The sequence below is a fragment of the Hypanus sabinus genome, chromosome 23 (genome assembly GCF_030144855.1).
Source record: "Hypanus sabinus isolate sHypSab1 chromosome 23, sHypSab1.hap1, whole genome shotgun sequence".
In the NCBI taxonomy this organism is placed as follows: Eukaryota; Metazoa; Chordata; class Chondrichthyes; order Myliobatiformes; family Dasyatidae; genus Hypanus; species Hypanus sabinus.
The window spans coordinates 34,898,762-34,914,994 of NC_082728.1; the positions used below are offsets into that span (position 1 = coordinate 34,898,762).

General features: G+C 43.1%; 1 protein-coding gene across 1 annotated transcript in view; it reads left to right on the forward strand.

Annotated features, from left to right (window-relative positions):
* The window catches only part of usp43a (ubiquitin specific peptidase 43a), a 452,509-nt gene that overhangs the window by 376,246 nt on the left and 60,030 nt on the right, over window positions 1–16,233 (forward strand). The window contains exon 8 of the mRNA XM_059948710.1: window positions 10,037–10,148. Coding sequence (XP_059804693.1) covers window positions 10,037–10,148 — 112 coding nt within the window. The remainder of the gene's footprint in view (window positions 1–10,036; window positions 10,149–16,233) is intronic.

Consider the following 16,233-nt stretch of genomic DNA (forward strand, 5'->3'; position numbering starts at 1 on the left):
GAAAAAGAGACCCAGATCCCAAGAAAAGAAATGGAAAGAATTGGTCTGGAGAGATAACTTTCATGATAATGTCTCGGGTAGCAAACTGCTAAGGGCCTGAGCAAGCAAAGCTGGCTTAGCACTTTTTAACAATATATAAACATCTCATATCCAATGATATTTACAATTTTTGAAAATGTTTGTGAATACTTTAAGTTAAAATTTTAAAATATTCAACAAGATAATTTTAAAACTTAATGAAATAGAAATAAAATTAAACAAAGATAATTAAATATCATTAAATAAAAAAACTGAACTCAAATGTTTGAAAATAATGTAACCCCCTGGGTCACCTCAGGCTCGCTCAGCTCGTTCTTGTCTAGGGGGAGCAGCCTTCGGCCCCGCCAAACTGGGTAATCAGCTGGTGTGGATGCTGTGTGATGTCCCCGCCTCGCCCAAAACCAGACAGTACACCATATGCGATTAAATGAGTACAATTTATAAAGGTTACTATAACTAAGTGATTAATAACGATACAGTATATATGAAGAGAAAATTAAAGAAAAGGCGCCAAACTTATCAAAGTCCAAACCACTTCGTGCACAACCGTTGGAGCTCAATTTCTGAAGTCTTCTGGCCACCATTCGATCCCCTCGGAACTCCTCGACTCGCAGCTCAGGACCCTCCGAACTCCTCGACTCTCCAAACAGCTCAGGACCCTCCGAACTCCTCGACTCGCAGCTCAGGACCCTCCGAACTCCTCGGACTCTCTAAACAGCTCAGGACTCTCCGAGTGGTCAACCAAGCACATCTAGCTTCATCCCCCCCTCCTCGGAGAATCTCCCGGCCTCGGACCCCCCTTTGGGGTCCGATCCTCGCCCAGTTTACAGCATTGCGTCCTCTCTCTCGACCCCCTCGCGCTGATCTGCCCAAAAGCCCATCAACAAAAGCTTACAGACTCAGAAGAAAGAACATTAATCCCCATTTGGTTTACAAAGGAATACCATTCTCGTTATCAGTAAATTAGCATTCCTGCTAGTTAACAAAAAAGAAGAAACCCTCTTTACAATAATAACTAGCCTTTTTCATTCTGCTGATTGAGACTTCTCAGTGCATTCAATGGAGTCTGACCACATTCAGTCCAGCAGCGGAACAAGGATATTGAATTGTGTAAGGTGTGGGAAACAAGTAAGGAAGTTATGGAACCTATGACAATTAAAGAGGTGGAAGTACTGGTGCTTTTAAGAAATTTAAAAGTGGATAAATCTCCGGGTCCTGACAGGATATTCCCCAGGACCTTGAGGGATGTTTGTGTAGAGATAGCAGGAGCTCTGACTGAGATCTTTAAGATGTCATTAGATACGGGGATTGTGCCAGAGGATTGGCGTATTGCTCATGTGGTTCCATTGTTTAAAAAGGGTTCTAGAAGTAAGCCTAGCAATTATAGACCTGTCAGTTTGACATCAGTGGTGGGTAAATTAATGGAATGTATTCTTAGAGATAGTATTAATAATTATCTAGATAGACGGAATCTGATTAGGAGTAGCCAGCATGGATTTGTGCATGGAAGGTCATGTTTGACAAACCTTATTGAATTTTTTGAAGAAGTTACGAGGAATGTTGACGAGGGTAAGGCAGTGGATGTAGTCTATATGAACTTCAGCAAAGCCTTTGACAAAGTTCCACATGGAAGGTTAGTTAAGAAGGTTCAGTCGTTAGGTATTAATGCTGGAGTAATAAAATGGATTCAACAGTGACTAGATGGGAGATGCCAGAGAGTAGTGGTGGATAATTGTTTATCGGGATGGAGGCCAGTGACTAGCGGGGTGCCTCAGGGATCTGTTTTGGGCCCAATGTTGTTTGTATGATCTGGATGATGGGGTGGTAAATTGGATTAGTAAGTATGTCGATGATACTAAGGTAGGAGGTGTTGTGGATAATGAGGTGGGTTTTCAAAGCTTGCAGAGAGATTTATGCTGGTTAGAAGAATGGGCTGAACATTGGCAGATGGAGTTTAATGCTGAGAAGTGTGAGGTTCTACATTTTGGCAGGAATAATCCAAATAGAACATACAGGGTAAATGGTAGGGCATTGAGGAATGCAGAGGAACAGAGAGATCTAGGAATAACAGTGCATAGTTCCTGAAGGTGGAGTCTCATGTAGATAGGGTGGTGAAGAAGGCTTTTGGAACGCTGGCCTTTATAAATCAAAGCATTGAGTACAGAAGTTGGGATGTAATGTTAAAATTGTACAAGGCATTGGTAAGGCCAAATTTGGAATATTGTGTGCAGTTCTGGTCACCGAATTATAGGAAAGATATCAATAAATTAGAGAGAGTGCAGAGACGATTTATTAGGATGTTACCTGGGTTTCAGCACTTAAGTTACAGAGAAAGGTTGAACAAGTTAGGTCTCTATTCATTGGAGCGTAGAAGGTTGAGGGGGGATTTGATCGAGGTATTTAAAATTTTGAGAGGGATAGATAGAGTTGACGTGAATAGGCTGTTTCCATTGAGAGTAGGGGAGATTCAAATGAGAGGACATGATTTGAGAGTTAGGGGGCAGAAGTTTAAGGGAAACACGAGGGGGTATTTCTTTACTCAGAGAGTGATAGCTGTGTGGAATGAGCTTCCTGTAGAAGTAGTAGAGGCCAGTTCAGTTGTGTCATTTAAGGTAAAATTGGATAGGTATATGGACAGGAAAGGAGTGGAGGGTTATGGGCTGAGTGCGGGTAGGTGGGGCTAGGTGAGATTAAGAGTTCGGCACGGACTAGGAGGGCCGAGATGGCCTGTTTCCGTGCTGTGATTGTTATATGGTTGTATTATATGGTTAACTAGATTCTGATTGTCAGATGAAATCCTGGACTTAAAGTGGATCTGTGTAAGAGATGGCTAGAAGCTTTCAGTATCTGGCTCTTGTCTATAAAAAAACATTTCCATATCAGTAGATAAACCGCTGTTATCCCACAACCTGTCCTTTCAGTAATCTGGATAGGCTGCACTGGCATTCAGACCTACATTGTCTCTTTTTAGTAATCACAGGAATTTACCACACCAACAAACTCTTACACTGTTGTTTTGATTTGGAGAAATGCGACCTGAACAAATAGATATTTACACTTGTTTCTGCCTGCTCAGTATTTAATTCAGAATCCAATAAGTGAGAGCCAGAGTATACCTCTTTTATCTTCTTCCAGTTCCTTCTTTTTGTCTTTTCCTGTGGTGGGGCCTCATCTTCTGGATATTCCAGCTGAATCAGCCAGCCATGATGAACTGTTCACACCTCAATAAAGTTTAGACTGAAAACTCCAGTAATTAGGATACCAGTGTCTTTCACTTCCTAGCTATTCACTGAAATCACCATTGTGATCAGCAGTGATAACATGTTGAGGAAAGAAACTAAATGCTCTTTGCACCTGGCACTCAGCTTCACTCCAGGGAGGGCTGGTGTACAATGGGAACTCCATCCATTCCTTATCTGAAAATTCCACAATTCCTTATCTGAAAAGCTCTGAAAACCAAAGTTTTTTCATGGAGTGTGGAGCTTGTTTGGTGCGCCAACAGCTGACATCACTCAGGTGTGACGTGGCAGCAGTAGCAGAGGCCACCAGACATCAGTTGTGGTTCAGCGCTCGTACTGGTTACACGTGCATTTTGCTGTTTGCTGATATTTTGTGTTCACTGTTGAATTTGTGTTTAATTTCACCGTGAAAATGTCAAAAAGAGCTGCAGATACCCCTATGGGTAACAATAAGAAAAAGAGAAGGAAGCATCTATCGTTATCAATAACGCAGAAAGTGGAGTTATTGATCGTGGTGTGTCTGTGTGGCGGCTTACTGGAGAATATGGTGTCGGAACTACCACTGTATATGATTTAAAGAAACAGAAAGACAAGTTACTGAGGTTTCATAGTGACAGTGATGCCCATAAACATTACGGCAGTTTACTCAGTTAAAGAGAGATTGCTTGGACATAAACCTATGTTAATGAGACAGATGACATTTGAAGAAGTCTTTAAAAACACCGTCTGTCATAGTGCTGCTTCATAACTTGAGAATCCTGTTCTTGGCCCATCAGGTACCTATAGAGTATTTAACTTTGTTCGGCAGACGTAACACAACTTAACCAGAGGTACCTGTATGTTTTTAGCTTAGTTTGAACCTGTATATGTCCTAGAGTATTTACATTCTACATTTATTCCTATAAGTCATTTACCATGTGTTTGATTTGGTTCATTTGAATTTGTATATTTTTATGTTTTATTGAATGTTTTTGTTGAAAATAAAATGTACTAGTGTATTTATGGTCTATCATTATCCCACTATTTCATTTACTAGTGTATTACTCTATAAATAAAATAAATGTAATAGTATTTGTAAAAGAGCGTGGATCGGGAAAATCCAGAAGTTCTCTCTCAAGCACTCGTTATTCGAGCATGTACAGACTTTTTTCTTGTTATTTTTCCCTAAACAATACAGTATAACAACTATTTACATAGCATTTACATTGTATTAGGTATTATAAGTAATCTAGAGATGATTTAAAGTATATGGGAGGATGTGTGTAGGTCTGGAGCTCCCCCAGGTCCTTAAGTCCACCAGCACTGAGACAGGCTAATTATCAATATAATTATCAATTTCTGAAAAATTCTGAAATTCCACTGGCCCCAAGGACTTCAGATAAAGGATTGTGGACCTGTACTGGACTTACTGAACTTTAATATTTTAAATTAATTGTTTGTCTTTTGAAAATGTTTTATTAAATGGTATATTTTTAAGTGTATCTAATTATTTAAAAATTAGAATTTTTAAAATGCTACTTGCTTATTGGAACCATTTAGGAACTAAAACAAAATTCATTTTTAACCTTTTCCCTATAGCAGTTATTGTCAGCCCAAGAGATATTCTGGAAGTTGGACTCCAGAAAATGAAGGCAGAAGCTTAGTTGCTGCTCAAAGCAGCTCCAGCTTAGAAGATGTTTTCAGTTTATTCAGTCCTTTGCATTCAGAGGAAGTAAAAGAAATTGAGTAGGATTGTGTCCACTTCTGGTAAATTGACAGTGTGCTTAGTTGCAGCAGCCTCTCCAAGTCCAGTAAATAGTGCAAATGTTTGTATTAAACTTTTTTTCTTGTGATCACAAGACATTTTTGGGTATTAGTAATTCATAAAATCCTGCAAGCCCAGTTCATTGATTCATTGATTAATTGGTGATACCGACAGTTGGGGAGCTGCGTGCCCACAGTTATTGCGCGGACCAGCCCTCATGTCACAGCATCACCTGTTACAGTCACCCAGGAGAGGAGGTGTGTGGGAGAGAATAGAGGGGTTGCAGGCACACTGCAACTTGTGCTGGGTTGGGGAGTGGCCCCTGAAAGCCAGTTCTCCCATTGATGATGCTGCTCTCCACCGTTCACTTCCTGGGAGACAATCTGAATTGCTTTCAGCTGCAGCTGACACAGCATAAGATGAGGAACTGCTGCGTACTTGTTCTTGCAGAAACATGGCTCCAGGACAACATCCCATGCACCATCAATCTTTAGCCCATGCTACTCAATAACCTGTAATTTTTTTGGGACGGTATGTGTTGTGTATGTACTGTGTTTTTCAGTTTGGCCCAGAGGAGTGCTGTTTTGTTTATGGTGTGTGCATAGTTGAATGACAATTAAACTTGAACTTGAACATTCAACTCAGAGGAACTGCAATACTAGAAAGAAGTATCTCCCTGTGCATTGCAGGTGACAATGGTTTATACCAACACCTCCTACTGTTAGCTAAAGTGGACATTTGCTTACTCTTTCTACTTAATTTATTGTAAGGTATTAATGATTTTTTTAAGGATTCAATAAGTTACTATTTTCTCAATCGGAAACAGCTAATAATTTCATCTTGGCTCTTTACTACAGTTTATCAGAGTATGATTTAAGATTAAAGATTAGTTTTATCTGTCATATGTACATCAAAACATCCAGTGAATTGTGTTGCTTTGCATCAAAACCAACTATGGCTGCAAATGTTACTATGCTTCAGGCACCAACACTGAATATCCACAACTCAAATCTAACCGTTCCTATGTCTTTGGAATGTGGAGGGAACCGGAGAACCTGGAGGAATCCATGCATTATGGGGAGAGGATAAAACATTCCTTACAGACAGCAGTGGCGTTTGAATCCCAATAGATAATCACTGGCGTTGTAAAGCGATTGTGCTTTACACTGTGTTCTATGCACTGTGCACTGTTCCACTGGTGTAAAGATTATGCATAATTATACAATACTTCACTGTACATCATGTTGCAATAAATCATTTGCTTCCCCATGAGCACATTGCTTTAATGTTACTGTTAGCTGCATTTGTTTATCTGAGTTTGGAGCGTATAAGGGGTTGCTTTTACAGCATCACGTTACAATACATCTGAGTTGAGGCCACTTCTTATCACCCTTTACTAACTGCTACATTCAGAGCTGACATGGGAAGATAGTCATTAGTGAAATGATGCAGTTATTTTTATTTCAGTGCCTTTTTCTATGACCTGTAATTTAATAATAAAAATCCACCTCAAGGGAAAATCTCATTTGTCTAGCATTCAAAGAATGCATAAATTAGTAATTGCTCCATCCCCCGGTTTGAATAATTGAAGTAGTTGGAAAATAAATTCTTTTGCATTTTGCTCTTTGTAAAATGCTTTTGTAGTTCACCTTTTTGGAGAATGTAATTCCTCTGGAAATGCAAAACCAAGCAAGAATAATGCCTATTAATGCACGCAAAGGGAAGAGAAAGCCCAATGGCCTGGATTTTGCAGTTTGAGATGTGAGAGAAACTATCAACATGTATGAGACTGACTAAGATTCAGCATCCATGTATATGCAGACAGATGTGAAAATCCTGAAGTTAGTGTAAATGAGAGTATGCTCCTTCATAGGTGTCACATATTGAAATGGTAAGGTCATTTAATTTAGTTTGACACGTCAAGGATGGCGATGACATCATCAGTCTGGGACAGAACAACACATGATGTGAGGGAACATGGAAGCAAGAATGAGAAAAACAGAGGTGTTCAGAGCATGAGGCATTGTGTCATGATATATGCACTATCTAATTAAGTACTAAGATTGGTTGCAAATACACAACAACAGGGTACATTTTTGGAGACTTAGCATGGCCAACCAATATAGAATTAGTGATTGGAGTGAAGCTTGTTTATAAAATTATTTTTTAACTGACTATGCATATGCCCCAATCTTCTCTGAATAATGATGAAAGTATGAATTACATTATGTTTTGCTGACTTTAACTCTGCAGCCTAATTGGTTGAAGAGCATATGTAGTCCTCCTGGATGTTATTGGTCCATCGTAGAGGACAAATTCCAAGCTTACCTTGAAACATGAAACCCTTGCTATGGAATAAAACCCTGTAGGCGATGTTTTCCTTAAGATCAGTGACACGTGCAAACCCTGGCTCCACTGGTCTTTTGAGGTCTTTGCCACTGATCTCAAAATCTTTCAATAACAAGAATGCTGGAAGATATCGGTACATCTGTTTAGCTGTCGGTGATTTACTTTCCAATGTAGTATTTTCTCACAACTTAATTTCTTCTTCATAGTCCTTTACTAAGTTTATGTTTATGACCAAGTTCCACCAAGGCAATTTTTTAAAATTTGAATTTTTAAATAGTAATTTAAAAAAAAGAGAAAAGAAAATTTAGAACCAGGGGTCGCTGCTTAAAAATAAGTGGTTGCTCATTGAAGATAGGAATAATTCAGAATCTTTTCTCTGAAGGATGTTTGTTTTTGCTAAAGTTCAGTGGGAGCTGACGTTAAATATTTCTAAGGCAGAAATGGAAAGATTTTGACAAACTGGGGTGAAGCATTACTTTAGGTGGACTGGAATAAAGAATTTTGGTTGTAATTAGACCAGTCATGATCTAATTAAGTAACAGAGCAGTGTTTGAAACAGGGTGGCCTCTTCTGTTCTAGTACTGACTTTGGTCAGTATCAAAGCGTTTTAGCCCACAGAACTGCTGTTCACTAGATGTTTGTGTGTGTGTGTGTGTGTGTGTGTGTGTGTGTGTGTGTGTGTGTGTGTGTGTGTGTGTGTCTGTGTGTGTGTGTGTGTGTGTGTGTTACTCCTTTGTTATATTTGCAAAAGCAGTGAAATGCTCTTTGCTAGTTGTAAACTTTCATATGAGGGTTTGAATTCACAATACTGTATTCAAGGAATAAATCTTGCCACCACATAAATAAGTAAATGAAAGGTATGGTACAGCCACAGCAGTCTTGAATCATCGGCAGGAAGGCTTGTTTTAACTCAAGCTTGAATACTGTAGTCCTTTTACCCTTATGAAAGTACATTTATAACAACTGGATTTTTTGCCCTGTAATGTTTCATTTAACTTGTCAAGTATACTGCTGTGTGTTTGAGGAACTGTCGCAAAAAGGTGAAGAAATCTTAGTCTACATTTTGAAAACAAAACATTGTTTGCTGTTCACTTTAGTGGATTAATTTCAGTCCTTTGCAGCCTTCCTCCTTCAGCCCCCACTCTGAATCCAGCTCTGTGCTTTACCATGTTATTTACATATGGCTTCATATGGGTCACATCTGAATTATCAAAGTGTGCTGGTGACAGAAATGGGCTTTTGAAACTGTGAAACAACAGAATTAAATGTTAACTACTTTGGCTGCTATTTGATTATAAATAGAGACTAAAGAAAGTTTTCAGCATGTGGACCTGGTGGCTCAATGGTTGGATGCACCCTTTGCCTTTACACTGAACTGCACGGTGCAGCAATGTTTAGAACACCTTGCAGAAGAACTTGATCTCATTCAGCACAATGATGGGATTCTCAAAAAATAACATTCTAATCTGCCCCTACAGTATGAAGGAAGAAACTGGGTAGATGTTTTACTCTTCATTACTGTTAGTCACCAACCCATATGGTGGACTTGGCGATAAAGTATTTAGGCCATGTGTCCGCATCTCATTCTTGTGCCCTCCAATTAAATAACACATCAACATTTACTAGTTTGGTTGGATAATGACCATTCTGTGGAACTCTCCCTTGTCACAAATCACTGTTTACTTGCAAAGGGAAAACTGGGGGAAGTTGGTTTATGGTGTGTTTAACACATATTATATCTGTTCTTGTTTGGTTGTGGATTGACAGAAAATGTGGATATTCATTTTAAGATAATTTGACAGAGTATTAGCATTCTAAAACACCTGTTGGCATCTGGAATTTTTATATCATTTTTGTACATCACCTTGTGTGTTTTGTCTGCTGAAGCCACTCTGAAAATACAAATTATTTTTGCTATTTCAAACATTGATCTGTATACTAGTATTGAGTTTTGTATCTTTGGAGTCTGGCATTAAATATCAAAACCAATCTAAACAAATGGATGCTATTTTGGATTGGAAATAACTTTAAATGTATTTTCAACTGTTGATATCTTTAGAAACTATTTTTTCATATTAAAAGATTACACTCAGGAAGTTCAAGAACTCAGTCCAAAATGTGAAGATTTCCACCCTGAACAGTAGTGCCAGTAATTTTGAAATTACAAGATTTTTAATATACAGTATTATTGCCTTGAGAAACGTATTCTTTAACAACAAAATACCTCAGTCCTAGTATCAGTTGCAATTCCTGAATGACTTTATTTCTAAATGAAAATGTAATATATTACAAAGTAATTCATTTCATTTATTTACTTTTGATGAGTTATTTGTTTCGATGTTCTTGTACTTATGTTAATTAACAAAGTGTGCAAATGAATAATTCAACCCTTTGTGCTTTTGTACTGTACTGTAGAGAACAGCCACTAAACCCTGCTCTCTCTTAATGATCTCACTGAGGAATCACTTTGTTGACAAGTTCACCAAGTCCTAATCCGGCTATAAAAGAAAAATACTTGCTGTAGTGAAACCTGTTCGGGTGATACTTTTGCTCTAATAGAATTGAAATGCTTTTGCTTTGTTTGTCTTGGTTCAACTGTACTAACCAGTGAGTATCTATTAGTCCATCATGTTTTACTGAAATAATTCTTTGTTGATCACTTTAGGTTTGGTCCGCCGTTTTTGTTAAGGGAAGATCGCTCATTGACTTGGGATCAGCTACATCAATGCATCCTCAACAAAATGTACTATCTGATGAAAAATGAGACACATTCACAGGTCAGTTGAGTTAAGTGTGAACTACACAACTCAGGGACTCTGAAGTCAGTCTGGCAAAAATGAAAGAAAAGATATAGACTTGATTGATAATGTACTATGTTTTTCTGTTGATATTTTAATAGGATATTGTTATCCTACTATTAATTCAATTTCAAGTCTTATGCATTTATAACCTATTCATTATTATATTATGTTTTTTTCATATATATGAAATTCAATAAAAAGATTGAAAAAGAAAGAAAAAGAAAAGATATAAAATGTGGGTAGTAATTTGTTCAGCTAATCTAACAGTTTTATTTTGAGAACATCTGCCATATGATCTGATATGATTCAAATCAACATTCATATCTGGACTGTGTAAGAAGTGGCCAGCAGAAAAGCAGCATTGCAAAAGCAGACATTTTGAAGTGCAGTAGATACATTTCAAAATGGAGAATTGGGTATTATAAGACTTGACCAGATTCCATTTCTGTATTCTCATATACGATACCGACCAATAGGACCTCTGCTTAGCAATAATGAAGCAATCCCATAGCAGATGCAGCTCATCTCCTCATCAAGCTGCGCAAAAAAAAAAACGATCAGATGATGTGACACCAGCTTTCATCCTCAGAGGAGGTAGGTGGGCTACACAATTGGAAGTCCTTGCACAATACAAGTCTTTGCCTTTCCTCAGGAAAGTACAACTTTTAAATGTGAGCAAGAAACCAATTCCAATCATTGTTAAAAGAAAACACAGGATGTGTACTCGCTCATAAGCAACTACCTAAAGTCATTTCATGAATAGGATTTATGTAAACTGCCAGCTTCTATTGATTGCTTCCTTTCTGAAGGATGAAAGATAAACTCTTGATCTCTCAGTCTGCGTTGTCAAGCCCTTGCACCACACTTTCTGTATATCTATAGCACTATATTCTGCATTCATTTTATTTTCTCCTTTTTCTTCTACTTCAGTATACTTATTTATTGAACAATTTGCCTAGATGACATGCATACAGTGGTTCACTGTTCCTTATTGAATGTGACAAGAATAAAAAAAATCAGTCATCTAAAGTAACAACCATAAATAAGTGAAGGATTATTCCATGCTTCTGGAATTTAGATGACAAATACTTAATGACTTCCATTCGGTTAGTAATCACTTAATTTTGATGTGGCTTGTATTGCACTCTACGCATTGGGGGGTTATAGACAGGTGGAGAGAATACGTTCTGAGAATGCACTTGAAATAGAAATGAACCCTACAACCTTACTCTTAAAAATAAAATGTGAATTCTGAAGTATTTTTACTAGAAAAAGAATTGAGGTTTCCCAGAGGTCGCTCGGCACATTAGTGCTTCACAGTTCAGAGTAGAGAAGATTTAAAATATTCAGCAATGCCCTTTCTATAGAGCATGTTTGCTAGAACTTGCATTAGGATGGCATAAATGCTATGCTGGTATCTGAAGGAAAGGCAATTCAAATTGCCCGTAAGTTTCTGACTATTACAGAATATAATTTCGATTCGTTCAAGGTTGCCATAAAAATAATAGTGATCAATATCTGCAAGGACCTCTTGAAATCCAAAAATGTACCTGGCCTTTGATTAATTATTAATTAGAAGTATGTAATTCCAATGAATTTGTGAAGAAACCACTGCAATTCTTTTGTTCTTATAACTTCCATTACAGCTTCTTCTGCTTCCATGCATCTGGTTGTAGCTGGCAAGCAGTTAACTATTTCCTCACTTGAATGGCATAATCTTCTTGCCAATACTAAGAGCAAAATAAGTTGTTTATTTGTTATGTGCCTGGACATGCCATTGGGTGACTGTAAACTATCCATAGCTTGTGGTGACCCACTTTCTGCGCAGGCGAACTGGCTCACAAATGGCCAGCACGCGGGGGGAGACTTTGGTCTCCTCTGACATCATTTCCGCCCGGAGAGGGCAGGCGCTAGGGATTTAAATGCCGCAAAGTTTAAATAAACTAGTCTCGAAACGACTTACCGACTGTGTGTTGTTATTTCAGCGCTGTGTGTAAGCACATCGCTACATTGGTGACCTGGACGGTCCAAACTGGATTTGGACCAAAGATGACCGACTCTTCATCTGTTCATGCAGTTTCGCTAAAACTGCCGACTTTCTGGATGCTGCGACCATGCGTGTGGTTTAGCCAAGCCGAAGCCCAGTTCAAGATTCGGCAGATATCCTCTGATTCCACGTGTTACTACCACGTGGTGAGCACCCTTGACCAGGAGACGGCTGCCCAGGTTGCGGATTTCATACAGTTGCCCAAAGAAGAAGGCAAATATGAAGCATTCAAGGCGCTGCTCACTGGGACCTTTGGCTTCTCACGACGTGAGCGGGGTGCCTGCCTGCTTCACCTGGACGGTTTGCGAAACAGACTGCCATCAGCATTGATGAACGAGATGCTGTCCCTGGCTGACGGACACAAGCCCTGCCTGACGGACACAAGCCCTGCCTCATGTTCGAGCAAGTGTTCCTAGAGCGACTGCCTGAGGACATACATCTGCTGCTGGCCGACGCAGATTTCAGCGACCCCCGGAAGGTGGCGGCCCGGGCAGACGCGCTGTGGAAAGCCAAGATGGAGAGCGTGGCATCCGTCCGTCAGATTACCAGGCCACGCGCCCAACAGCAGACCAGACCAGGCCCGGCAGGGGGGCGCACACAACACAGAGGCAGGAGTGAGGAGGCCAGAGAACAGTGGTGTTTCTTCCACCAGCGGTGGGGCACAAAAGCCCGCCGTTGTCGCCCGCCCTGCAAGGGCCAGGGCCAGCTGCCGCTAATGACTATGGCAGCTGGCCACCAGGACAGCCTCTTGTATGTCTGGGACAAACAGTCGGGACGTCACTTCTTGGTCGACATCGGAGCAGAGATCAGCGTCTTGCCCCCGATGGGGTACGACACCTGCAACAGGAAGCCAGGACCCACCCTGAGGGGGGCAAACGGCAGCACGATATGGACCTACGGCACCTGCACAGTGCAGCTGCAGTTTGGCGCCAGCCGGTTCACATGGGACTTCACACTGGCCACGGTGGCCCAACCACTCCTGGGGGCGGGCTTCTTGCGAGCTCACAGCCTGCTGGTCGACTTGCAAGGGAAAAGACTGGTACATGCCGAGACTTTCCAGACGTTCTCCCTGGGTGAAGCCAAGTTGCCGGCCCCACACCTGGACTCCATCACGCTGTCAGACAACAAATTCACCAGAATCCTGGCGGACTTTCCATCGATTCTGGCACCGCAGTTCATGGCAGCCATGCCCAGCCACAGAGTACAGCACCACATTCCGACCCAGGGACCACCCCTCCACACCCGCGCACGAAGGCTCCCCTCGGAAAAGCTCCGCCTGGTGAAGGAGGAGTTCAAGAGGATGGAGGAATTGGGGATCGTATGGAGGTCTGACAGCCCATGGGCCTCCCCCCTGCACATGGTGCCCAAAGCAGCCGGGGGTTGGAGACCATGCGGCGACTACCGCAGACTGAACGAGGCTACAACTCCAGACCGCTATCCTGTGCCGCCCATACAGGACTTTGCAGCAAACCTGAACGGGGCAAGAATCTTTTCCAAAGTAGACCTCGTCTGGGGATACCGTCAAATCCCGGTGCACCCTGAAGACATCCCCAAAACAGCACTCATCACCCCGTTCAGCCTGTTCGAGTTACTCTGAATGCCATTCGGCCTGAAGAATGCTGCACAGACGTTCCAGCAGCTAATGGACATGGTGGAACGCGACCTGGACTTTGCGTTCATCTATTTGGACGACATCCTTATAGCCAGCAGTAGTCACCAGGAGCATCTGTCCCACCTCCGCCAGCTCTACTCCCGCCTGAGTGATTTCGGCCAGTAGATTAACCTGGCCAAATGCCAGTTCGGTCTCGATACCATCAACTTCCTGGGCCACAGGATTACCAAAGACGGGGCAACACCTCTGCCCGCCAAGGTAGACGCGATCTGCCACTTTGCCCGGCCCAACACGGTCAAAGGCCTGCAGGAGTTCATTGGTATGGTGAACTTCTACCACCGTTTCCTCCCCTCAGCAGCCCGTATCATGCGCCCTTTGTACACCCTGATGTCGGGTAAAGGCACGGACATTACTTGGGATGAGGAGGCCGCGGCCACTTTCACTAAGGCCAAGGAAGCCTTGGCAGATGCCGCGATGCTGGTGCACCCCAGAACGGACGATCCGACCGCCCTCACAGAGGACGCATCCAACACAGCAGTCGGTGGGGTGCTGGAGCAGCTCATCGAGGGGCGCTGGCAACCCCTGGCGTTCTTCAGCAAGCACCTACGACCACCCGAACTCAAGTACAGTGCTTTCGACCAGGAGCTGTTGGCACTGTATCTGGCAATCCGGCATTTCAGGTACTTCTTAGAAGGCAGGCCGTTCACCGCGTTCACGGACCACAAACCGTTGACCTTCGCGTTCACGAAGGTGTCCGATCCCTGGTCGGCTCGCCAGCAGTGACATCTGTCCTACATCTCCGAGTACACGACGGACATCCAGCATGTTTCGGGAAAGGACAATGTCGTGGCGGATGCACTCTCCAGACCAGCTGTCCAGGCCCTGTCCCTGGGGGTGGACTATGCAGCTCTGGCGGAGGCACAGCAGGCAGACGACAAGATGCCCAGCTACAGGACCGCAGTCTCGGGTTTGCAGCTGCAGGACTTTCTCGTAGGCCCAGGTGATAGGACCCTCCTGTGCGACGTGGCTACCGGCCAACTTCGCCCCATCGTCTCGGCAGCCTGGAGGCGGCGAGTTGTCAACTCCATACTCTGCCGCAGCAGTTCAAACCCACCCACTGGAGGCTCGACCATGCTCATGTGGATATCGTGGGCCCCTTACCAGTGTCCCGAGGAGCGCGATACCTCCTAACTACGGTAGACCGGTTCACCAGGTGGCCAGAGGCGGTCCCGCTCACCGACACATCTGCCGATTCCTGCACCCGAGCACTGATCACAACCTGGGTAGCACACTTCGGGGTACCGGCCCACATTACCTCCGACAGAAGCGCCCAGTTCACCTCCAGCCTCTGGTCAGCTGTGGCCAGCCTGTTGGGAACGCAGCTGCACCACACAACTGCCTACCGCCCACAGTCGAACGGACTGGTGGAACACTTCCACCATCACCTGAAGTCGGCTCTCATGGCCCGCCTGAGAGGACCTAACTGGGTGGACGAGCTTCCCTGGGTCCTGCTTGGAATTCGTACAGTGCCCAAAGAGGATCTGCACTCCTCGTCGGCCGAGTTGGTGTACGGCACGCCCCTGGCTGTCCCGGGAAAGTTCATACCAGCCCCAAGGGGGCAAGAGGAAGAACCCGCAGCAGTCCTGGACAGACTACGTGGAAGGTTCGGCAACCTGGCCCCCGTACCAACTTCACAGCACCCCGACCCATGTACCCAAAGACCTGCAGGACTGTAAGTTTGTGTTTGTACGAAGGGGCGGACACTGGGCACTGCTACAGCGGCCGTACGAGGGGCCATTCAAGGTGATCAACAACAATGGGTCCACGTACATTCTGGACATTGGTGGGAGAGAGGAGGTTTTCATGGTGGACCGACTCAGACCAGCCCATGTGGACTTGGCACAGCGAGTCGAGGTTCAGGCACCACGGCGCAGAGGCAGGCCTCCCAAACAGAGGCTGATCCAGTCTGTGGACATTGTGGGGTGTATCACCGGTTCTGGGGGGGGGGGGGGGTGTTATGTGGCGACCCACTTTCTGCGCAGGCGAACCGGCTTACAAATAGCCAGCGCGCAGGGGGAGACTTTGGTAATGCACCTCTGACGTCATTTCCGCCTGGAGAGGGCGGGCGCTAGGGATTTAAATGCCAGCGCCACGAAGTTTGAATAAACTAGTCTCGAAATGACTTACCGACTGCGTGTCGTTATTTCAGCGCTGTGTGTAGCACATCGCTACAAGCTCTACATTAATTTGATCATATTTTGACAGCCTTCCAATCAGTACTTTTCCATGAATTTTCAACGCAGCTAAGTAAATGCGTACCAGCAAAAGGATTGTAAGATTGGTTGAAGTTCAGTCTGGGATTCCATCTTTAATCAGACCCTTGTTTCACATTAAATTGAATT